This window comes from Ovis canadensis, chromosome 2 (assembly GCF_042477335.2).
Source record: "Ovis canadensis isolate MfBH-ARS-UI-01 breed Bighorn chromosome 2, ARS-UI_OviCan_v2, whole genome shotgun sequence".
Taxonomy (NCBI): Eukaryota; Metazoa; Chordata; class Mammalia; order Artiodactyla; family Bovidae; genus Ovis; species Ovis canadensis.
Window position 1 is genome coordinate 2,246,987 of NC_091246.1, and position 25,525 is coordinate 2,272,511.

General features: G+C 45.0%; 1 protein-coding gene and 1 long non-coding RNA gene across 6 annotated transcripts in view; one reads left to right on the top strand and one right to left on the bottom strand.

The window, feature by feature from the left end:
* LOC138433162 (uncharacterized) overlaps nucleotides 1–23,297 on the bottom strand; it is a 35,666-nt gene extending 12,369 nt beyond the window's left edge. For 2 of the 5 annotated variants that reach the window (XR_011254155.1, XR_011254153.1), the window contains exons 1-3: nucleotides 22,636–23,276; nucleotides 19,794–19,887; nucleotides 19,144–19,244 (exon numbers count right to left, since the gene is read on the bottom strand). This is a non-coding gene — a long non-coding RNA (uncharacterized lncRNA). Of the gene's footprint in view, nucleotides 1–14,175; nucleotides 14,565–18,097; nucleotides 18,133–19,143; nucleotides 19,245–19,793; nucleotides 19,888–22,635 lie in introns of all 5 variants that reach the window. The other 3 variants (XR_011254157.1, XR_011254154.1, XR_011254156.1) reach the window with 3 other exon arrangements.
* A 23-nt stretch (nucleotides 23,298–23,320) lies between these two features.
* Nucleotides 23,321–25,525, top strand: part of STOM (stomatin) — a 33,818-nt gene continuing 31,613 nt past the window's right edge. Inside the window, exon 1 of the mRNA XM_069575223.1 lies at nucleotides 23,321–23,565. Coding sequence (XP_069431324.1) covers nucleotides 23,505–23,565 — 61 coding nt within the window. The 5' untranslated portion in view covers nucleotides 23,321–23,504. The remainder of the gene's footprint in view (nucleotides 23,566–25,525) is intronic.

The window sequence follows — 25,525 nt, forward strand, 5'->3', positions numbered from 1 at the left end:
AGCTCGGTAAGCGGGTGCCTCGTGAGCTGACTGCAAGTCAAAAAACGGTCATTTTGAAGTAGCGTCTTCTCTTATTCTACACAACAATGAACCATTTCTCAACTGGAATGGGATGTGCGGTGAAAAGAGAACCAGCGATGACCAGCTCAGTGGCTGAACCAGGAAGAAGTTCCAAAGCACTTCCCGAAGCCAAACTTGCACCAAAAAAAGATCCTGGTTACTGTTTCAGGGTCTGCCAGTGTGACCCACTGCAGCTTTCTCAGCCCCCGGGAAACCGTCTACTCGGCAAATGGATGAGATGCACTGCCAACCGCAGTGGCTGCAGCTGGTGGCACTGGCCACCGGAAAGGGCCCGACTCTTCTCCACGACGATGCCCAACCACACGCCACACGACCAACGCTTCAAAAACTGGATGAACTGGGTCACGAAGTTCTGCCTCATCCGCCACATTCACCAGGCCTCTCGCCAACCGACTACCACTTCTTCAGGCATATCAGTGACTTTTCCCAGGGAAAATACTTCTGTAACTAGCAGGAGGCAGGATATGTTTTCCAAGAGTTTGTCAAATCCTGAAACACAGACTTTTTTTTTTTTAATCATGAAGTTAAAGTAAAGTCACTCAGTCGTGTCTGACTCTTTGCGACCCCATGGACTGTAGCCTACCACGTTCCTCCATCCATGTGATTTTCCAGGCAAGAGTACTGGAGTGGGTTGCCATTTCCTTCCCCAGGAGATCTTCCCAACCCAGGGAGTTTATATTTAATCACCATGACTATATTAACGCCTATAATGATCCATAATCTACCTTTTTTAAAAATCATTTTTAATTGAAAGATAATGCTTTACAGTATTGTGTTGGTTTCTGCCAAACATCAACATGAATCAGCCATAAGTATTTTTATGTCCCCTCCCTCTTAATCCTCCCTCCTCCCTCCCTCCCCATCCCACCCTTCTAGGTTGTTACAGAACCCTGGTTTGAACTCTCTGAATCATACAGCAAATTACGCTATAGGAATAAACAAGCTTATTTCTTGCTGGCAAAAATGTGTTGATTGCAATGGTTACTATATTGCTTAATAAAGATGTGTTTGAGCTTAGTTATAATGATTTAAAACTCATGATCCACACTTACTTCCTTCCCCTATAAATTCAAGCTTTGGTTGCCTTTGGCTAGCATCAGTCAGTTAAAGTTCTCTGCCTGGTCAGCTGACCCCAATTTTGATTCCTGAGGTATCTAAGCCTACTTTATTTTTTGTTAAACTGATTAACTAGGCATGTAAGAGGAAGTATCCAGACTCTGCTAGCTTTTAACAGTAACCATAATTTACCCTTGATGATCAGGGCCAAGCATACCAACCAACACTAGAACCCTTGCTTCTCTAGCTGGGAACTGAGTTTCTTGACTGATCGCAATGTTTAATGCAGATTACATGTAAATTTTGATGATTAAAAAATGTTTCCCCTAAGGCTTCCAGATAAAGATGCCAGACTGAATACAATAATGTTCAATTTCACTTCCTCTGAAACTTCACTAAAACTACTTTAAAGGGATTTTTTTAAAACTCATAATCCTATAAATCCAGAGAGAAAAGAAGAGGATACAATAGCAATAAAACATTAAGGCTAGAATGCAGAAAAGTGACTTAGAATATAGTAGGGAAAGCCAAGAATGAAACTGTCGTCTATCACAGAATCTTCCAAAGGCTCAGGAACTGAATGGACAGTTGGAGGTAGAGGTAAGAAAGGATATTAGATAAGGACTGCTAGAATGCTTTTTTTTAAAGTACATTCCCTATCCCTAGAGTGTGGTCTGGGCTTAGCAACTTTCTTCGAAAGACTAGGGTACAGAAGGACTTACCAGTGGCCCAGTGGTTAAGACTCCAGGCTCCCAACGCAGGGGGCCCAGGTTCAATCCCTGGTCAGGGAACTAGACCCTACATGCCAGTTATGAGTTTGCATGCTGCAAACAAAGACTTGGTGCAGCCAAATAAACAGATATTTTAAAACTACACAGTATGGAGAGACACAAGTAACTAGAGAAACAGACACACCACCCTAGCCAAGTGAGCACCCCAAGGGTAAGTCATAAGTCATGCTGTCCGTTCTTCTGATATGATACAGCAAAGAGGGCAGCTCATCTCTGTGGCATTCCTCCCCCAAATCCATACTCCCAATGTGATCATAAATCCAAGCACCAGGCAAACATAAATAGAGGAACAGCTCACAGAACCTGACCTGTACTCTTCAAAATCGGCTCCCCTGATAGCTCAGTTGGTAAAGAATCCGCCTGCAATGCAGGAGACCCTAGTTCAGCTCCTGGGTCAGGAAGATCCCCTGGAGAAAGGATAGGCTATCCACTCTAGTATTCTGGCAGCAGCTGCGCAGCGCAGGAACAGCTGAGAGGAAATACCCTATATCCAAGCTCAGGAGTGGCGGCCATGAGGAGATACCCTACATCCAAGTTCAGGAGCGGTGGCCGAGAGAAGATACCCCACGTCCAAGGTCAGGAGCGGTGGCTGAGAGGAGATATCCCACGTCCAAGGTCAAGAGTGGTGGCCATGAGGAGATACCCCACGTCCAAGGTCAGGAGCAGTGGCTGCGAGGAGATACCCCACGTCCAAGGTCAGGAGCAGTGGCTGCGAGGAGATACCCCACGTCCAAGGTCAGGAGCAGTGGCCATGAGGAGATACCCTACATCCAAGGTCAGGAGCAGTGGCTGCATTTTGCTGGAGCAGCTGTGAAGAGATACTTCACGTCCAAGGTAGAGAAACCCAAGTAAGATGGTAGGCACTGAGAGAGAGCATCAGAAAGCAGACAGATGGAAACCACAATCACAGAAAATGAGCCAATCTGATCACATGGAGTACAGCTTGTCTAACTCAACGAAAATAAGCCAGCCGTGTGGGGCCACCTAAGACGGATGGGTCATGGTGGAGAGGTGTGACAGAATGTCATCCACTGAAGGGAATGGCAAACCCGTTCAGTATTCTTGCCTTGAACCCCATGAACAGCATGAAAAGGCCAAGAGATAGGACACTGAAAGATGAACTCCCCAGGTCGGCAGGTGCCCAAGATGCTACTGGAGATCAGTGGAGAAATAACTCCAGAAAGAATGAAGGGATGGAGCGAAAGCAACAACACTCAGCTGTGGATGTGACTGGTGATAGAAGCAAGGTCCGATGCTGTAAAGAGCAATACTGCATAGGAACCTGGACTGTCAGGTCCATGAATCAAGGCAAATTGGAAGTGGTCAAACAGGAGATGGCAAAGGTGAACGTCGACATTCTAGGAATCAGCAAACTAAAATGGACTGGAATGGGTGAATTTAACTCAGATGACCATTATATCTACTACTATGGGCAAGAATCCCTCAGGAGAAACGGAGTAGCCATCACAGTCAACAAGAGTCCAAAATACTTGGATGCAATCTCAGAAACAACAGAATGATCTCTGTTTCCAAAGCAAACCATTCAGTATCACAGTAACCCAAGTCTATGCCCCGATCAGTAACGCTAAAGAAGCTGAAGTTCAACAGTTCTATGAAGACCTACAAGACCTTCTAGAACTAACACCCCAAACAAGATGTCCTTTTCATTATAGGGGACTGGAATGCAAAAGTAGGAGGTAAAGAAACACCTGGGGTAACAGGAAAATTTGGCCTTGAAGTACAGAATGAAGCAGGGCAAAGGCTAATAGAGTTTTGCCAAGAGAACCCACTGGTCATAGCAAACACCCTCTTCCAACAACACAAGAGAAGACTCTATACACACAGACATCACAGATGGTCAACACCAAAATCAGATTGATTATATTCTTTGCAGCCAAAGATGGAGAAGCTCTATACAGCCAGCAAAAACAGGACCAGGAGCTGACTGTGGCTCAGATCAAGAACTCCTTATTGCCAAATTCAGACTGAAATTGAAGAAAGTGGGGAAGCACTAGACCATTCAGGTATGACCTAAATCAAATCCCTTATGATTATACAGTGGAAGTGAGAAATAGATTTAAGGGGCTAGATCTGATAGACAGAGTGCCTGATGAACTATGGACGGAGGTTCGTGACACTGTACAGGAGACAGGGATCAAGACCATCCTCAAGAAAAAGAAATGCTAAAAAGCAAAATGGTTGTCTGGGGAGGCCTTACAAATAGCTGTGAAAAGAAGCCAAAAGCAAAGGAGAAAAGGAAAGACACAAGCATCTGAATGCAGAGTTCCAAAGAAAAGCAAGGAGAGATAAGAAAGCCTTCCTCAGGGATCAATGCAAAGAAATAGACGAAAACAACAGAATGGGAAAGACTAGAGATCTCTTCAAGAAAATCAGAGATACCAAGGGAACATTTCATGCAAAGATGGGCTCAATAAAGGACAGAAATGGTATGGACCGAACAGAAGCAGAAGATATTAAGAAGCGGTGACAGAATACACAGAAGAATTGTACAAACTTCATGACCCAGATAATCACAGTGGTGTGATCACTCATGTAGAGCCAGACCTCCTGGAATGCAAAGTCAAGTGGGCCTTAGGAAGCATCAGTACCAGCAATGCTAGTGGAGGTGATGGAATTCCAGCTGAGCTCTTTCAAATCCTGAAAGATGCTGCTGTGAAACTGTTGCAGTCAACATGCCAGCACATTTGGAAAACTCGGCAGCGGCCGCAGGACTGGAAAAGGGCAGTTTTCATTCCAATCCCAAAGAAAGGCAATGCCAAAGAATGCTCAGACTACCGCACACCTGCACTCATCTCACATCCTAGTAAAGTAATGCTCAGAATTATCTAAGCCAGGCTTCAACTGTACGTGAACTGTGAACTTCCAGATGTTCAAACTGGTTTTAGAAAAGGCAGAGGAACCAGAGATCAAATTACCAACATCTGATGGATCATGCAAAAAGCAAGAGAGTTCCAGAAAAACATCTATTTCTGCTTTATTGACTGTGCCAAAGCCTTTGACTGTGTGGATCACAGTAAACTGTGGAAAATTCTGAAAGAGATGGGAATACCAGACCACCTGACCTGCCTCTTGAAAAACCTGTATGCAGATCAGGAAGCAACAGTTAGAACTGGACATGGAACAACAGACTGGTTCCAAATAGGAAAAGGAGTATATCAAGGCTGTATATTGTCACCCTGCTTATTTAACTCATATGCAGAGTACATCATGAGAAACGCTGGGCTGGAAGAAGCACAAGCTGGAATCAAGATTTCTGGGAGAAATATCAATAACCTCAGATATGCAGATGACACCACCCTTATGGCAGAAAGTGAAGAACTATAGAGCCTCTTGGTGAAAGAGGAGAGAGAAAAAATTGGCTTAAAGCTGAACACTCAGAAAACTAAGATCATGGCATCCAGTCCCATCACTTCATGGTAAATAGATGGGGGAGCAGTGGAAACAGTGATTGACTTTATTTTGGGGGGCCCTAAAATCACTGCAGATGGTGATTGCAGCCATGAAATTAAAAGACGCTTGCTCCTTGGAAGGAAAGTTATGACCAACCTAGACAGCATGTTAAAAAGCAGAGACATTACTTTGCCAACAAAGGTCCATCTAGTCAAGGCTATGGTTTTTCCAATGGTCATGTATGGATGTGAGAGTTGGAATATAAAGAAAGCTGAGCACCAAAGAATTGATGCTTTTGAACTGTGGTGTTGGAGAAGACTCTTGAGGGTCCCTTGGACTTCAAGGAGATCCAAGCAGTCCATACTAAAGGAGATCAGTCCTGGGTGTTCATTGGAAGGACTGAGGTTGAAGCTGAAAATCCAATACTTTGGCCACCTGATGCGAAGAGCTGACTCATTTGAAAAGACCCTGATGCTGGGAAAGATTGAGGGCAGGAGGAGAAGGGGACGGCAGAGAATGAGATGGTTGGATAGCATCACTGACTCAGTGGACATGAGTGGGTAAACTCTGGAATTTGGTAATGGACAGGGAGGCCTGGCATGCTGCAGTCCATAGGGTCACAAATAGTTGGATATGACTGAGCAACTGAACTGAACTCGTCAAAACTGCCAAGGGCACTAAAGACAAGGAAAAGCCAAGAAAAAACTATCACAGCTTGGAGACTAAAGGATCATGATGACTGAATGCACTGTAACTTTCTGAAACAGAGAAAGGGCATCAGCAAAAATAAACTGGGGAAAGCCAAATAAAGTTTGTGGTTTTGTTAACAGTATTGTACTCATGTTGATGTCTTAGTTCTGGTAAATGCAGCTCGATTATGGAAGACGTTACCTTTCAGGGGAGCCTGGGGAAGAGCGCACAGGAAATCTGTACTGTCTTTGCAAGTTTGTTTTGTAATTTCAATGGCTTCCCCGATGGCTCAGTGGTAAAGAACCTGGTTGCCAACGCAGGAGACACAGGTTCGATCCCTGGTCCAGGATGTGCCGAGGAGTAACTCAGCACCACAGCTCCTGAGCCTGTGCTCCAGATCCTGGGAGCCGCAACTGCTGAGGCCCGTGCTCCCTGGAGTCCGTGCTCCACACAAGAAAAGCCACCACAGTGAGAACCCACCCACCCACCACAACTGGAGAGCAGCCCCCACCCCCCACAACCAGAGACAAGCCTGTGGAGCAACGGAGACCCAGCACAGCCAAAATAAATCCATACAGTTATTAAAGAAACAAAAGTATTTACAAATAGAAAGGTTCAAAATATAAAAAAAGAGGAGCGAGGGCCCTGGTTCCGCTCCCTCGTGGCATGAACGCTTTCTGCAAAGACTAAACTGCTAAGCGCAGCATGACTGAATAGCTGTGGAGCAGGTGCCCTACTGGGAACAAAGGGCGTGACCTAAGCAGTACACACTGAATGGTAAGACCCTACACCAGCCTTCGAACTGGTCACCTGGGCCCCACTTGTTAGAGAGCCCCCTACGTATGAGAGAGAATAAATTCATAAAAGAACACATGGATATCGGTATCAGTCAGGGCCCAGCACCCAGTGCTGGCACAGGACAATCTGTCACCTCAAACAGGTCCCCGGTGTGACACTAACTTAATTTGGGCTCCAGGGAGATGTTTTTCTGCATCTCTTGTTCTTGTCCTCCGTTCCCCTCTAAATAAAAGGCAACTGTCCCTGAGGCCTGTGTAGGCGTGTGGGCTGTGCTTCTGCTATCAGACAGACTTTGCTATGGAAGGAAGAGGAACAGCACAAGCACTTTGGTAAGAGAAAATGCAAATTAAACAGGTGGACAAATCCTCTCCGAGCATGGATGAAGTAGATACTTGTATATTAAAGTCTCAGAGTGTCGCATGTCCATTTTTTCACTAATTAGCATACTACTCAACGCCAGGATGTGCAGCAGCTGAGAAACGCTTTGTAATATTAAAGAATTCATATTACTAATTCCTTGTGTGTATTTATGTTCAGATGGAACAAGTGTGAAGTGAGCTATGCATTTTACCCTGACAAATGGATTCTTACTCTAGAGCTGCAATTTGTTTTACTTTTATAAAGTGTTTAATACGATTTTAACAAAGTGTTAAGCGTGAATTACTAGATAAATGATGATGGGAGATGGAGCATGAGATGACTTCTCGGTTTTCTCTCTGAGTCATGGTTTCATCAAGCGAGGTTTACACAACAGGTAACATTTATCCAATGCTTCTCAAACCAGAGGCAATTTCCTCCCTTGCCTCACCTGGGGTGGGGGTGGGCGTTTGGCAATATCTGGAGACATTTTTGATTGCTGTGTCTCAGGGATGGGGTGCTACTGGCCAGGGATGGAGCTGGAGGCAGGGATGCTGCTGAACATCTCACGATGCCCAGGGCAGCCCCCACAACAAAATAATCCATTCCAAAATGTTGACAGCGCCACAACAGAGATATCTATTTATCTATTTTGGATAAATCTAGGAGTTTGGGGTTCTCTAAGCCTTGATGTTTTCATATGCTGCTATTCCATTTGTTAAGACCCCACTATTCACTAATCTAGCTTAACCTGACATTCATATAAAATGCTTGCAAAGTATGTGAATTCATGTACTAACATAATTTACCAAATCACAGAATCAATCTCTGAATATGGCTTTCAGTTATCTCAGCCCTATGACTATAAGCTATGAGATTTTTTTTTACAACACTATCCCATAAAGGCTCTCAGTTGTACTCCATTAAAGCAATACTTCTGTTCTGCAATCTGAATGTGTCACCTGCTTGCTTTAAATTACCCCATGCCATTAAAGGCAGCCATCATGGTTCAATCATGCCTGTTCCCCTTTAAACTGACCTATGGCAACAGCTGTTTCCCCAGAACTTCCTGCTCAGTGAGTACATATTCCCATATAATCATACAAAATAACTTGATCAGCTACTTTTCCATTTCATATGAAATGCCACTTTACCATGATAGAATATGAAAGCAAGTCTGTGTTTTGCCTGACCTCTATGTAGTAAACATTTCCCTGACAACATGTTGCCTGCAGCCTGTGTCCGGAACCACTAGACAGTAAGCTCCATGGAGGCAGGGACCAAGCCTGTCCTATTTATCACCATATCCCCAGCACCTAGGCTGTGCTGGGCACACAGCAGGCACCTAGTTAATATTTGCTGAATGTCAATTCCTCTAAGAAACTTTATTATAGTACTTATTACATACTTTTCTTCATCTGTTTTCCCTCCTCCACTAAGTCTCTGGAGGCAGAGATCTAATAACAAAGATACCTAGTAACCTAGTAACCAAGATACAAGTAAGACCTTTCAAACAACTCCTACAATAAAGTCAACATCCCTACTACCATCGTCAAAAGAAACTCTGAAAGAACTGAGAGCTCAAGAAATAACAGGCTCTTCACACAGGGAAGTAAACCTGAAAAGGCCTAACAGCTTAGGCTTCTAAGTACCCACAGAACTGGGCTCCAAAAGATAACCAAACTGCTTTCACCTCTACCCCTAAATGTGCCCTCCTAAAACAGCCTGAGTTTTTTTTTTTACAATCTAATAATGAAAGAAATTCTTTCAAATTTAAGTTCATTTGCATAGGCATTCCTCTTTAAAGTATCAATTATATCCGAACACATTAAGAGGTTGGCTACTAATAATCCATATACTCATTCTCTCTTTCTCTCAGAGTCGCTCAGTCGTGTCTGACTGTTTGTGATCCCATGAACTGTAGCCCACCTGGTTCTTCTGTCCATGGAGTTCTCCTGGCAAAAATACTGGAGTGGGTAGCCATTCCCTTCCCCAAGGGATCTTCCCAACCCAGGGATCGAACATTGCAGGCAGATTCCTTACCATCTGAGCCACCAGGGAAGCCCGTGTATTCATTAGGGCAAATCAATACAATGGAGTTGCTTTTTTTTCTAACATCAGAGACTCTCCAAAAGATGAATGCAGATAATTCTGGATCAAAGAGTTTTGACAGAAGAAGACAAGCCCAGATGGACTGGAGCATCGTGGTAACGAGCACCAAGCACCACGAAGCGCAAGAGGGGCAGACAGGAGAAGCGAAAGGATGCCGAAGACAAAGCAACAACTTGCCTAAGATCACTGCGAGGCTTAGGAAACATCTTCTGTTCCTATTTCTGTACTTCACTTGCTCTCTGGTTAGTGCTGCGGTTCACCTGCTTCTAAATTAGGGACTCCATGACGGATCCTGAGAGGAGGCTCCTCCTGAACATGAAGTCTACTAGATGCCAGCCCGGTGCTGCTCACTTCCCTTGCAGTCACAATCTGGTGCATGCCCAATGCGCCCGTTAGTACTGCTGAGGGGCAATTAACTTGCTACCCCTTTGGAAGGCCTAGAAGGTCTCAAAAAAAAGGCTTTTGATGATTTCATCACCTGAATAAAATATCTGACATAGAGCTAAGAATGATTCAATGACTGCTAACTGAGTACAAAACTGAGTAATTTCACTGAAGGGGAAAAATAAATCACTGACACGACCAAACACTTTTACTAATCACTGCATTGCCACTCTATAAAAACATGGCAACTTTTACATTAAAAAAAGATAGTCTGAGCAGTGTGTGTAAAGAATAGCAATGAAACCAAAAGTACGTCAGAAAGTTATTTCCAAATGGTTAGAACTGGACAGGGAACAGCAGACTGGTTCCAAACTGGGAATGGAGTATGTCGAGGCTGTATATTGTCACCATGCTTATTTAACTATATGCAGAGTACATCACGTGAAATGCCAGGCTGGATGAAGCACAAGTTGGAATCAAGACTGCCGGGAGAAATATCAATAACCTCAGATATGCAGATGACACCACACTTACGGCAGAAAGTGAAGAAGAAGTAAAGAGCCTCTTGATGAAAGTGAAAAAGTTGGCTTAAAACTCAACATTCATAAAACTAAGCTCATAGCATCTGTTCCCATCACTTCATGGCAAATAGATTGCAAAACAATGGAAACAGTGACAGACTTTATTTTGCGGGGCAGTGGGGGGCTCCACTGCTGATGGTAACTGCAGCCATGAAATTAAAAAATGCTTGCTCCTTGGAAGAAAAGCTATGACCAACCTAAACATCATATTAAAAAGCAGAGACATTACTTTGCCAACAAAGGTCCGTCTAGTCAAGGCTATGGTTTTTCCAGTGGTCATGTATGGGATGTGAGAGTTGGACTATAAAGAAAGCTGAGCACCGAAGAATTGATGCTTTTGAAGTGTGGTGTTGGAGAAGACTCTTGAGACTCCCTTGGAATGCAAGGAGATCCAAGCAGTCCATCCTAAAGGAGATCAGTCCTGGGTGTTCACTGGAAGGACTGAGGTTGACGCTGAAACTCCAATACCTGGGCCACCTGATGCAAAGAACTGACTCATTTGAAAAGACCCTGATGCTGGGAAAGATTGAAGGCAAGAGTAAAAGGGGAGAACAGAGGATGCGAATGTTGGATGGCTTCACTGACTCAATGGACATGAGTTTGAGTAGGCTGCGGGAGTTGGTGATGGACAGGGAAGCCTGGTGTACTGGCATCCATGGGGTCGTGAAGTCAGACACAACTGAGTGACTGTATTCAACTGAACTGAAATACTTTTCATCTTCTCTATGATTAAATGTTTCTTCAATAAAAAGTTGGGGCAGGGAGAAGCCTCTAAACTTAGTTTAGTTCAGTTCAGTCACTTAGTCGTGTACAACTCTGCAACTCCATGAAGCGCAGCAGGTCGGGCTTCCAGTCCATCACCAAATCCCGGAGTTTACCCAAACTCATGTCCATTGAGTCGCTTATGCTATCAAACCATCTCACCTCTGTCGTCCCCTCTCCTCCTGCCCTCAATGAACACCCAGGACTGATCTCCTTTAGGATGGACTGGTTGGATCTCCTTGCAGTCCAGGGGACTCTCAAGAGTCTTCTCAATACCACAGTTCAAAAGCATCAATTCTTTGGCACTCAGCTTTCTTCACAGTCCAACTCTCACATCCATACATGACCACAGGAAAAACCACAGCCTTGACTAGACGGACCTTTGTTGACAAAATAATGTCTCTGCTTTTGAGTATGCTATCTAGGATGGTCATAACATTCCTTCCAAGGATAAGCATCTTTTAATTTCATGGCTGCAGTCACCATATTCAGTGAGTTTGGAGCACAAAAAAGATAAAGTCTGACACTGTTTGCGCTGTTCCTCCATCCATTTGCCATGAAGTGATGGGACCGGATGCCATGATCTTAGTTTTCTGAGTGTTCAGCTTTAAGCCAATTTTTTCTCTCTCCTCTTTCACTTTTATCAAGAGGCTCTTTAGTTCTTCTTCACCTTCTGCCATAAGGGGTGTCATCTGCATATCTGAGGTTATTGATATTTCTCCAGGCAATCCTGATTCCAGCTTGAGCTTCTTCCAGTCCAGCGTTTCTCATGATGTACTCTGCATATAAGTTAAATAAGCAGGGTGACAATATACAGCCTTGACGTCCTCCTTTTCCTATTTCGAACCAGTCTGTTATTCCATGTCCGGTTCTGACTGTTGCTTCCTGATCTGCATTCAGATTTCTCAAGAGGCCGGTCAGATTGTCTGATATTCCCATCTCTTTCCAAATTTTCCACAGTTTATTGTGATCCACACAGTCAAAGGCTTTGGCATAGTCAATAAAGCAAAAATCGATGTTTTTCTGGAACTCTCTTGCTTTTTTGATGATCCATCAGATGTTGCTAATTTATCTCTGGTTCCTCTGCCTTTTCTAAAACCAGCTTGAACATCTGGAAGTTTATGGTTCACGTATTGCGGAAGCCTGGCTTGGAGAATTTTGAGCATTACTTTACTAGCATGTGAGATGAGTGCAATTGTGTGGTAGTTTGAGCATTCTTTGGCATTGCCTTTCTTTGGGATTGGAATGAAAACAGACCTTTTCCAGTCCAGTGACCACTGCTGAGTTTTCCAAATTGGCTGGCATATTGAGTGCAGCACTTTCACAGCATCATCTTTCAGTATTTGAAAGAGCTCAACTGGAATTCCATCATCTCCACCAGCTTTGTTTGTAGTGATGCTTCCTAAGGCCCACTTGACTTTGCATTCCAGGAGGTCTGGCTCTACATGAGTGATCACACCACCATGATTATCTGGGTTGTGAAGATCTTTTTTGTACAGTTCTTCTGTGTATTCTTGCCACCGTTTCTTAATATCTTCTGCTTCTGTTCGGTCCATACCATTTCTGTCCTTTATTGAGTCCATCTTTGCATGAAATGTTCCCTTGGTATCTCCAATTTTCTTGAAGAGATCTCTAGTCTTTCCCATTCTGTTGTTTTCGTCTATTTCTTTGCACTGATCCCTGAGGAAGGCTTTCTTATCTCTCCTTGCTATTCTTTGGAATTCTGCATTCCAATGGGTATATCTTTCCTTTTCTCCTTTGCTTTCCACTTCTCTTCTTTTCACAGGTATTTGTAAGGCCTCCTCAGACAGCTATTTTGCTTTTTAGCATTTCTTTTGCTTGGGGATGGTCTTGATCCCTGTCTCCTGTACAATGTCAAGAACCTCTGTCCATAGTTCATCAGGCACTCTGTCTATCAGATCTAGTCCCTTAAATCTATTTCTCACTTCCACTGTATAATCATAAGGGATTTGATTTAGGTCATACCTGAATGGTCTAGTGGTTTTTCCCACTTTCTTCAATTTCAGTCTGAATTTGGCAATAAGGAGTTTATGATCTGAGCCACAGTCAGCTCCCGGTCTTGTTTTTGCTGACTATATAGAGCTTCTCCATCTTTGGCTGCAAAGAATATAATCAATCTGATTTCGGTGTTGACCATCTGGTGATGTCCATGTGTAGAGTCTTCTCTTGTGTTGTTGGAAGAGGATGTCTGCTATGACCAGTCCAGTCTCTTGGCAAAACTCTATTAGCCTTTGCCCTGCTTTATTCTGTACTCCAAGGCCAGATTTGCCCATTACTCCAGGTGTATCTTGACTTTCTACTTTTGCATTCCAGTCCCCTATAATGAAAAGGACGTCTTTTGGGGTGTTAGTTCTAGAAGGTCTTGTTGGTCTTCAACAAGAACCATTCAACTTCAGCTTTTTCAGCGTTACTGGTCGGGGCATAGACTTGGATTACCGTGATATTGAATGGTTTGCCTTGGAAACGAACAGAGATCATTCTGTCATTTTTGAGATTGCATACAAGTACTGCATTTTGGATTCTTGTTGACTATGATGGCTACTCCATTTCTTCTAAGGGATTTCTGCCTGCAGTAGTAGATATAATGGTCGTCTGAGTTAAATTCACCCATTCCAGCCCATCTTAGCTTGCTGCCTATAATGTAGACGTTCACTCTTGCCATCTCCTGTTTGATCACTTTCAGTTTGCTCTTTACAGCATCGGACCTTGCTTCTATCACCAGTCACATCTACAACTGGGTATTGTTTTGGCTTTGGCTCCATCCCTTGACTCTTTCTGGAGTTATTTCTCCACTGATCTCCAGTAGCATCTTGGGCACCTACCAACCTGGGGAGTTCATCTTTCAGTGTCCTATCTCTTTGCCTTTTCATACTGTTCATGGGGTTCTCAAGGCAAGAATACTGAAGCGGTTTGCCATTTCCTTCTCCAGTGGACCACATTCTGTCAGACCTTTCCACCATGATCCATCCGTCTTGGGTGGCCCCACATGGCATGGCTTATTTTCATTGAGTTAGACAAGGCTGTGGTCCTAGTGTGATTAGATTGGCTAGTTTTCTGTGAATGTGGTTTCAGTCTATCTGCCCTCTGATGCCCTCTTTCAGCGCCTACTGTCTTACTTGGGTTTCTCTTACCTTGGACTTGGGGTATCTCTTTACGGCTGCTCCAGTGAAGTGCAGCCGCTGCTCCTTATCTTGGACGTGGGATAGCTCCTCTTAGCTGTCACTGCTGACCTTGGACATGGGGTAGTTCCTCTTGGCCACTGCCCAGACCTTGGACATGGGGTAGGTCCTCTTGGCCACCACCCCTGACCTTCGACATAGGGTAACTCCTCTTGCCTGTCGCCCCTGGCCTTGGACGTTAGGTAGCTTCTCTCGGCCGCTGCCCCTGACCTTGGACGTGGGATAGCTCCTCTCGGCCGCCGCCCCTGACCCTGGATGTGGGGTAGCTCCTCTCGGCCGCTGCCCCTGACCCTGGACGTGGGGTAGCTCCTCTTGGCTGCTCCTGTGCTGCACAGCCACTCCTAAACTTAAAATGAGGTTTTTCTCATGAGGATTGGTGATCCCTTTTATACATGGAACCGTGAAGTCACCTAGGCATGCCACAAGTCAGATACACTGACTTGTGAGGTAAGCAAGGCTTCAGCTTGAGCCAAGAACTCTGCTACACCCAGGTTGTAATTTCTGCAGAGATACCTTCCTCTTTCTGACCCTTTCAGCTGTTTCTTCCCATCTGTCTTACGCGTAATCCTTGAAAACAAATATGAGTTTACAATTGCATAGTCACAACAGAGAGAAAACTAGAACCATCTGGGGAGCTTTTACAAAAGATACACATGTAGAGCTTGACCTGAAGAAATTTCCATTTCTTGGGTGGGGTCTGGGCACATGATCTTGAAAAAGTCTCCAGACAATTCTGATATAATCTCTCTGAAAGATAAGTGTTTCTCTGAAACCATATTTAGGCTTTTTTCCTGAAGAACTTATACAAATGATCCCTGACTTACAATGCTTCGACTTAGGACTTTGACTTTAGAATGGTGTGAAAGGGATATGCCTTTAGAAGAAACTGTACTTTGAATTGTGAATTTTGACCCTTTCCTAGGCTAGCAATGGCATTCTCTCTTGATGCTGGGCAGCCACAGTTCCTAGTAAGCCACACAATCACAACTGAACTGAACTAGGCTAGCAATGGCATTCTCTCTGATGCTGGGCAGCCACAGTTCCTAGTAAGCCGCACAATCACAGGGGGAAACAACAGATACACTCACCACCATTCTGTACCCACACAACTGTCCTGTTTTCACTGCCAATACAGAAGTCAATAAACTGCACGAGAGAGCCAACACTTTGTTATAAAACGGGCTTTGCGTGACATGACTTAGCCCAGCAGTAGGCTGATGTAAGTGTTCCGGGCACGCTTAAGGTAGGCTAGGCTATGCTATGACGTTCTGTGGGTTAGGTGCACCAAATGCATTTTTGACTTATAATATTTTCAACTTATGATTTCAACTTAGGTTCATTGGGACATTACTCCATCACAAGTCAAGGAAGACCTATATACATAAGAAAGGGTGGGGGCAGATTTAGAAATTGAAAATATAAATATCCACTTAGGAAACTAAAAAAAATTCAAATTATTGGTATCAGTAGTCACTTAATGCTGCTCACTGATGTTTACTTAATTCCCTCTTTCCTAAACTCGGAGAACCACACTTTTCCCTGCTTGTCTGAAGTTGGACCCGGCTAAGTTACTGGCCTCCGTCCAGAAACCTAGACAGCGGTGCACGTGTGCCTTTCGGCAGAAGCTTCAAGAGACAGTGCACAAGTCACTGCACCCCTTTCCCTTCCGTTGTGATGGTGGAAGTACACGTCAAGGTGGAGCTCCCATCAGCTGAGATCCCTGGCTGACCGTGATGAAAAAGCCTCTGTCATCCCAGGAGTAAGAAATAAAGACTTTTGTGAAAAATCATGGAAATACGAAAGCTGTTCATTGCTGCTGTTGTTCAGTGCCTCAGTCATGTCGGACTCTGAGACCCCACAGCCTGCAGCATGCCAGGCTCCCCTGTCCTTCCCTGTCCACCTCGCAGAGCTTGCTCAAAACTGAGTCAGTGACGCCACCCAACCATCTCGTCCTCTGTCATCCCCTTCTCCCCTTGCCTTCAGTCTTTCCCAGCATCAAGGTCTTTTCCAATCCTCATTAATGCAACAGAATCTACTCTGTCCTAGCTGATAAGACTGGCACATCTTCTTTCACAGAGTCTAAGCGATTTAAAGAGAGTCGGTTCTGTCTTCAACAGTGACTAAAAACTTACAGAGATGGTGCTGATTAGAGGGAAATGGGGGAGCTTTAGCGTCAGAGTGACCTAAGTTTAAATCTGTGGTGTTGCTTGCTTATTGTAATAATAAAAATTAGTATATAAAGTCTATATAATATACAATTACTTTTAGCAACCACTAACACATGCAAAGTTGCTTACTATGTGCCAGGCATTGTGCTGAGCACTTTACATGGGTTATCTCACTTACTCTTCCATTTTGAAGATGAGGAAAATGAAGCTTAAGGGTGTTAAATAACTTGCCCAAGGTCAGAGAGCTATGAGATGGTGGGACGAGGATTCTAACCCAGGCAGGGGGGCGACAGCGCCCATGGTCTTCACGACTCCTCTATGCTGTCTCCCAAAGCAACTCTGACCAAATTATTTTCCATCTCAGCTTCCTCAATTTAGGATGGGGTTGAAAACTACCAGGCAAGGTGTTTATGAGGATTAAAGGAGATACTATCATTCCTGGCATACAGTAAGCATTTAAGACATGGTAGAGTCAGACACGACTGAGCGACTTCACTTTCACTTTTCACTTTCATGCATTGGAGAAGGAAATGGCAACCCACTCCAGTGTTCTTGCCTGGAGAATCCCATGGACAGAGGAGCCTGGTGGGCTACAGTCCAAGGAGTTGCGGAGTCGGACACGACTGAGCGACTATCACTTTCACTTTCAGGACTTCAGTACGATGTTGGAAACGAGTTGCCTTGCTCCTGATCTTAGTGGGGAAAGCTCCTAGTGTCTCACTGCTAAGTATGACGTTCACTGTAACTTTTCTGTACATGTTCTTTATCAAGTTGAGGAAGCTTTCTCTATTCCTTTCTATTTACTCAGTTCTTATGAGTATTGGATTCTGTCAAATGTTTTTTCTGCATCTGTTGATAGGATCACGTGACTTTTCTTATCCTGCTGATGTGATAGATTATACTGACTGATTTTTAAATGCTGAACCATTTCATATGTAACTGCATCTAATTCTTTTTATATGTTGTTGGATGACATTTGCTTACATTTTGTTGAGAACTTTTGTGCCTCTCTTCATGAGCAACATTGGTCTATAGTTCTCCTTTATGTAATGTGTTTGTCTGATTTTGGTATCAGAGTAATGCTGGTCTCATAGAAGGAGTTAGGAAGTATTCCGTTTCTATTTTATAGAACAGATTGTAGAGAACTGGTATAATTTCTTTCTTAAATGTTTGGTAGAAATCAACAGGGACCACATCTGGGCCCAGTACTGTCTGTTTCAGAAGGTTATCACTTAGTTAATTTCTTTAATAGATGAAGGCCTATTCAGATTCTCTGTTACAGGATCTTGACAAGAGGGGTCATTCCATCCCTCTTGTCAAGATCATTCATAAGTTACAGCTTCATAATTATCTTCTAAGTTTGGTATATGCTTTCTAGTCCATTGTCATTTCTTATCACTTTCAATCCCTGCATATCTGATTACATACATTTCCCCCAATATCAAGCTCTGACATACCCACGTGCATTTACAGAGGCATCCTCTGTATTCCAAAGGCATCCTTTTCTAACTTGGATTTGTCTACTGCACTCAGCTTCCTGCAGAAGCTGCTCTTGGTGTCTCCAGGCAGTTTAGCTGCCCCATTCAACTTGCATAATAGAGAAACAAAAACCATTCTTTGAAACCGCCAAAACGTCCAAGCTTCTAAATAGTTATTTTAAATGTCCCATGTAATTCAAGGTATACAATAAGCTATATGATGCTGACCTGGTTGTAGATTGTGTCCTTTATAAATTCATTACCTAAAACAGACACATTTTGACACAACATATCAATGCAAACACTGAACAGTAAAGCAGCCTTTCAAGGTAAAGATTAAGCATCTGTATCAAGACTGAAGACACACGAGCACTCATTTGGATGCATGCTTAGATGTGTCATGCATCAAGGCTGTATTATGAAATGTTTGAGTCCTTCTGTTTCGCTTATTTATTCTGAACGATTAAGAGCTTAAACTCTGGAGTTATACAGACTTGAGGGCAACACTACTTAAAATTTGTGAGATCTCGGCCAAGGGAGTAAACCCAGTCTTGGTTTCCTCAGGGGATAAAAAAATAAATAGCAATTGGTGGTGATAGTAAATGATGATACTACTATTACTCGATTACTACAAATAGTGTCATTATAGACACCTCTCTTTCCTTCCACATACAATGGTGGAAAGAAATATTGTTTTCACCATGACTCCATAGTGCCCTGTGAATAATAACCTATTGAAAAGAGAACATTGTCTCCAACATAATTCTCCATTTTTCATTTTTATAATTTTGACAAAAGTAGTTGAATACAGCAGTCACTAGATGGAGCAACATTCCTAGCAGAGTAATCCCTCCTAACCAAGGACTTTCCATTTAGTATTTAATAAAAATAAATCATGTCTAGAAAAAAATCACTCATAAGTAGGTTACCTGGTACATTGTGTTACCCGGTACCTTTGAACATAAATGGTTTTGAATACCTCAGAGATATGGATATGAGAAAACAAGAGAAATATTTGGATACACCATAGTCATATGTGGTATTAGAAGCTGAACTGGGTTCCCCTAAAAGTCGTATGTTGAAATCCTAACCCCCAGCACCTTAGAATGTGACTGTATTTGGAGGTAGGGTCTTTAAAGAGGTAATTAAGTTAAAATGAGGTCATTAGGCTAGGCTCTAATCCAATATGACTGGTGTCCTTATAGGAAGAGGGGATTTGGACACAGAAGTATACAGAGAGAAGACAAGACGAAAGCGCAAGAAAAGAAACTGACCTACAAGTCAAGAAGAGAGACCTGGGACAGACGCTTCCCTCAGGCTCCTCAGAAGAAACCAACCCTGCTGAGCCTTGATCTTGGACTCCTCACTTCCAGAACTGCAAGAAAAATGCGATTCTGATGCTTCGGCCATCCAGCCCATTGCACTTCACTACGTAAACCCCAGCAAACTAATTCAGGCTTCCCCGATGACACTAGTGGTAAAGAATCTGCCTGCTAATGCAGGAGATGCAAGAGACTTGGGTTCAGTCCCTGGGCTGGGAAGATCCCCTGCAGGAGGAAATGGCAACCCACTCCAGTATTCTTGCCTGGAGAATTCCAGGGAGAGAGGAACCTGCCAGGGTGTAGTCAAGGGGGCTGCAAATAGTAGGATCCGACTGAGTACACACACAGAGCAAACCAATACATGTGGAAAGGAATACTAGAAAGTAAGCTCCATGCAGGCAAGAATTTTTGTCTTTTTCGTTCATTGTTATATTCCAAGCACCTAGAACAGTGCCTGGCACATAGTAGGTGTTTGATAAATACCTGCTTTGTGAACTAATAAAGCAGATTAATAAAATTCTTGCCATAGATGACTCTACTAAATACCAATTGTGTTTTCTATTTTCATAAGATCTGAAAACACGAACAGCCAGTGCTCTTACCAAGTACTATGGTGTAACTGGTCTGCTGCCACAGCCCATATACAAAAGTCCTCTGGTGAAACTCCCATTATGATGTAGTTCCTGGAGTAATTTCCTGAAGAACAGAAGAGTCAAGAAGACAAAAATACTACTATAATATAATAAATGTGAATTAGTCTACACAGAGAAACAGATCAACCTTGTCAGACCACTCCTGGGGAAAATTCCAGGAACAGATACAGCTTGCTGGTAATGCTGTTCTCACATAAGCATTTGGTTAGTTGATTTCACCACAGGCATTGTGAACAGCCTGGAATCATAATTTAAAGGAAAAATAAATAAGGACTTTTCTCTGCTGTTCTTCGGGTGCTTTTTAGGTGGACACAGAAAAAACACTAATTAAATTGCCTTCTTACATATTCAGTTACAAAGTCACGGTGCATGTCTGTTTTAAACACATATCCACGTCTTAATGTCATCACTATTACCATCAATCGATACTTAATTTGGTACCTTGAAGATGCTAGGAAAATAACAGCAAAATAAAACAAAAGAAATATGGGATGAATACTCTGATTTTAAATTCTATGTAAATATCCTTTAAATAGGGCTCCCCTGGTGGCTCAGATGGTAAAGAATCCCCCTGCAATTTGGGAGAGCGGGGTTTGATCCCTGGGTTGGGAAGATCCCCTGGAGGAGGGCACGGAGATCCCCTGGAGAGGAACACCCACTCCAGTGTTCTTGCCTGGAGAGTCCCCATAGACAGGTGCCTGGCGGGCTACAGCCCGTGAGTCTGCAGAGTCAGAAAAGACAGCAACTAAGCATAGCACAGCATGTCCTTTAAATAACAGCTAGAGGAAAAATTAACCAAAATGATAATAGTTCTGTTAGAGGCAATAATACTATAAATAATTCTCTCTTCAATTTGTAATTTTATATAAGTCTCAGTTTTTAAATCATAAAGTTCTCAAAAAAACATTTTAACTTCTAATCATTACTGAAGTTAAAGCCACTTAGTCGTGTCCAACTCTGCAACCCTATGGACGGTAGCCTGCCAGGCTCCTCTGTCCATGTGGATTCTCCAGGCAAGAATACTGGAATGGGTTGCAAAGCCCTTCTCCAGAGAATCGTCCCAACCCAGGGATAGAACCCAGGTCTCCCGAATTGCAGGTGGATTCTTTACCATCTGAACCACCAGGGAGCCCAAATCATTACTGAAATTCCCTCAAAGAGAGAGGGTGATACAACAGTATTTATTTACAAAGTATGTTTTAAATTTTATTAATTTTTGACTGCACTGGGTCTTTGTTGCTGCACGCAGGCTTTCTCTAGCTGCAGTAAGTGTGAGCTACTCTTCATTGAAGTGTTCGGGCTCTAGAACGTGACTTCAGTAGTTGTGGCCCACGGGTTCAGTTGCTTCATGCCATGTGGAATCTTTCCAGATTAGGGATCAGACCCTCATCCCCTGCATTGACAGGTGGATTGCTAACCACCGGACCACCAGAAAGTCCTAAAGGACGTTTAATCAGTAAATTTATATAGAATATGCATGAGAAAGCCAGAATACAATAGCTTCACGGGCAAACAAAATTCAGCATTTTAAACTCTTAAATCTGGAAATTCCCATCTACTTTGAGAGTAATTTAAAAATCAAGTCAAAGCTTGTTCTCAGTTTGGAGCCTGGAATTAGCTCCCACACTGATGCAATCTGAAGCCAGGGCCAACAAATGTTTACCAAAGTCCTTGTCCCAAAGGGAGAAGCCGCTTTTCTAAGCCTCCAGGAGGGAGGCTGTCGGGATCGCCTTGAGATTCGAATCAAGGCAGCAGGAGTAATAGTGCAAACACGAAATTCATTCTGAAGCATTTCCCTTTCCAGCAAACACGAAAGCTACTTTCCCACCACTTCCAATTTGTGATCAAGCCCTCCTTTATTAAAGGTTTTAATTAGCTGCTTGTGCCTTCACTCCTTATTCCTGGGAACCATGGCATAAACAGGAAGTTCATGCCTCTGGGGCTTATTTGTTGCGGAATGGAAAATATGAAGCTGTGGACTTTCTCAAGGATGACTGAGAGGGAAAGGAGCCTTAAATTGCCATACTCCCCTCCTTATCTTCTCCAGAAGGCTTATAAACCAAGCCACTTCACAAGCAGTACTCCACTCCCACGAATATAAACAGTTCTTTCCCGATGTGACTGGAGATAAACTTGAGAGTTCTGCCTTAGGCTTGTACCATACGCTAGTGCCTGCACCCCAAAGCAACCGTGACCTGCCACCCAACACCCTTACAACTGTGTGTGCCCCGCTGTCTACCCTGACAACCACGGGGCTCCAGAGCTAAAGCTAAAAAGTCTACCATATCAGCTACCCAAACACCACAGTGCTGGATATTCTAAGGCCAGGCCGATGGAACAGCCCTGCAGCTTGACTGTAACGGTAGTTAAACAAAACTAGGCATGAGGCAAAATGGCACAGAAGGATACATACTTCGCGAGCCACTGTCGATTTCCTAGCTTTGATACTACACCTAAGATTTAACTATGAGAGGGAACTAGCTAGAGTGGACACATAAGCTCTCGCTACTGTCTTTGCAACTTGCGGAGAATCTGTATTTATTTCCAGATGAAAAAAAAAATTTTTTAAGGGCATCTGCTCGTGCACCTAGCCATACTTTGAAATGCTTGCATCGGGACAAGTCATCGAGAATAAAACACAGCCTGGTTTTCCACCGTGAGGTTTCAGCCACCACCCAGCAGAAAGCTGGAGGTGGGGAATCCTCTCGCTAGTGCTTTTCTCTCCGCCTGGGATTCCCTCACCGACCTCCCACCGCGCCTGTCCTCCTTCCCACGGGTGGCTCCTTCTCACCTCTCGGTCAATGCCGCCTCCTTACCGAGGCTTTCCCTTGGCCCGGCATCTAGAGCGGCTACTCTCGGGGCTTTCCGAGCCCCCGGAGCCGTTCACTGCGGGCGCCCGCGGCCACGCGCAATGATTTGCTTTGTTTACTCGCCTGTAACAACTCCAGGAGGGCGGGCCCCGCGTCTCCCCGCGGCGTGCTGGGTCCCCAGCAATGAGTGCCCTGCCTGACTACGGCGGGGAAAGGACTTTATTTCAGTAAAGGGCACCTCATTCGAGTTCACTCCTTTGGGCTCGAGGCTGGCCGCACCGCCCTCTTCCCCTCTCACCACGGGAGCTCCCGGTCTAGGGCGGGCTCTGGTGCCCTCACTCTGGACGCGTGCCCCTCTGCTGCCTCCCTTCACCTGGCCCCTACCCGCCCAAGGAGGGCACCATCTTCTTCCAATTCGTTTGCCCAGAAGGAAGCCGTTTCAGAGCCTTTCTCCATAGCCCTCCCTCAGGCCACCCTCTCAGCCCCTTCCCCTATCTCCTCAGCCGCCGCTCCCACCCCGGTGGCCTCCGCCCTTCATTTCCGGCGACGCCCCTCCTTCCGGTGCTGCCCCCGGCCCGGACCCCGGCCTCAGGGGCGCCTCGCCCCTCAGGCCACGCCCCTCAGCCCTTGGCTAGCTGGGAGGGCGGGAGGAGAGGCCCCGTGGGAGGGGCGGGCGGCGGCTGGGGGCGTGTCCTCCTCCGTCCTGGGCGGTGATTGGCTGGGCCGCGGAGAAGGGGCGGGACTGCTGCCTGTGTCTCGGGGCTCCCGGGTCGTCTCCGGGCATTCTTCGCAGCTCCACCTCAGGCTTCGGCGACTTCGACGCGAGAGTAGCGACTCTGGTTCGGGCAGCATGTCTGACAAGCGGCCAGCAGTGGACACCCAAGCTCGGCGGCTTCCCGATTCCTTCAAGGGTGAGCCCCGTGCCCCTGGCGAGGCCCGTGGGGTCGCCCGCCGTCCCCTTCATCTCCTTTCGGGAAGAGCCCCAACCCAAAGCCCCAGGAATATCTCCGAGGTTCCATAGCCGAGTGACTGTTGCTCACAACCGACGTCTCTGCCCCTTGTACGCGGAGAATGATGAACCCTACTTCCCAGGCTGAGGGGAAAGTTTTAGGGATGTTAGGGTGCAGAATGCACGCCCAGTGCCCCGCACAGCCGGGACGCGGCATCGAGGGCGTGTCTCCGGTGCCCACAGCCAGAGCAGGGACTCGCGTTATCCAGCGGCTGCCAGATGCCAGGCCCTGTGCCAGCGCTTTCCGCTCGTTATCTCGTGGCGTGCACGAGTGACGGGCGGCAGCGGCTGGTGGAATCGGGGCCCAAACCTGCCCGCCACGCCCGGGGCGCGGGGGAAGTTGGCGTCTTCGCCCCACTCCGTTCCAGCCCCATCCGGGGACAGCTCCGCCACCCCGCTCTCGCCCACCCTCAGAGTAAGCCCGGGTCCTCCCGAGCTAGAAAGAACTCCTCCTGCTCCCCACCCTGGCCAGTTTGTCCTACTAAACCCCGGAACAGACCGGTGCGGTTTCGCCACAGGTTCCCTACACAGTTGCGGAAGAAGGCTCTTTTTGGCATCCTTCCTGTATCTCTTCCCAGCTTCACTTTCCGCCTCACTCTGGCCCCTCCACTTCCCTTCCTTTGTTCTAGGAACATCGGCATGCTGGCTTTTGGCCCTCCCTAGGAATTGTGAGTTCCCCACCCTACCAGGGCCTTCCCAGTCTTGAAGACAGAAATTGTGTGGCTCAATTTGTTCCCCTATGAAGGGACTAGCACCCTTGAGAGGGCTAGCTCCTCGAACCGTTACTGGCTAACTCCTTGGGGGAGATGGGGGTGGTTCATAAAGAGAGGCTGTAAACCTTTCAGGAGTACTGGTTCCCTCCCAGGGGTTCTTAGTGATCCAAAGGAATTCTTCCTAAGGACAGAATTTAAGACAGAATGACAGTGAAAAATTTAGGGCGCTGGATGGGCTTTTCCAGCACCCCACAAAGATCACTGTACTGCAGGGGTCCCCAGACTCTGGGATTTAATGCCTGATGATCTGAGGTGGAGCTGATGTAATGATACTGGAAAGAAAGTGTCCAGTGAAGGTAATGCACATGAGTCATCCCGTCCACCCCTACCCCCACCTCCATGTGTGGAATCATTGTCTTCCTGGAAACTGGTCCTTGGTGCTAAAAAGGTTGAGGACCGCTGCACTGGACTCATCAGTTCTGATTATTTGTGATGACAGCCTTGTCCACTGATCCAGCATGCCCCCATTTCCTTTTCCAGCAATCTTTGTCTTTAGTTCCATTCCAGGAACATCAAAAAGAATTATAGAAATCTTAAATTGTCACTTTTCTGTACCTTAAGTTTGGTGACACTCTGGTAGGAAATCCGTGGAAGTTCTTTGGGAATAAACATGATCTTTGGACTTAATGTGAGTTGTTTTTCATGCTCACAGAACAGCATTCACTCTTTAAGTTCTTTTTCTTGATTCTGTACTTCACTACTTTTTAGACAGAAGTCTTTTTAAGAATCTAATGAAAACTGTGCACCTTTTCCTCTGAAAGTTATACATATAAACAACATTTTGCCTGGGCTCTGTCACCTTTTTTTAAAAGATGTAAGACTTAGAGACGTGACACTGATAGGAAAGCCAGTACGAGAATTTATTAAAGAGAATTTACCGAATGCTTGCCACGTGCCAAACACAGCCCAAATGCTTTAGAAGCTTTATCCAGTGCAATCCTCTAACAGCTCCACAAGGAGAACGTCATTCTCTATCCCTTTACAGCCAAGAAACTGAAGCTCAGAGTGGAAAACATCACACACACCTGTGAACTAGGTTCCGCCTTGAACTGACTTTGCAAATCATTTCCCCCATCCTGGAGCTGTTTC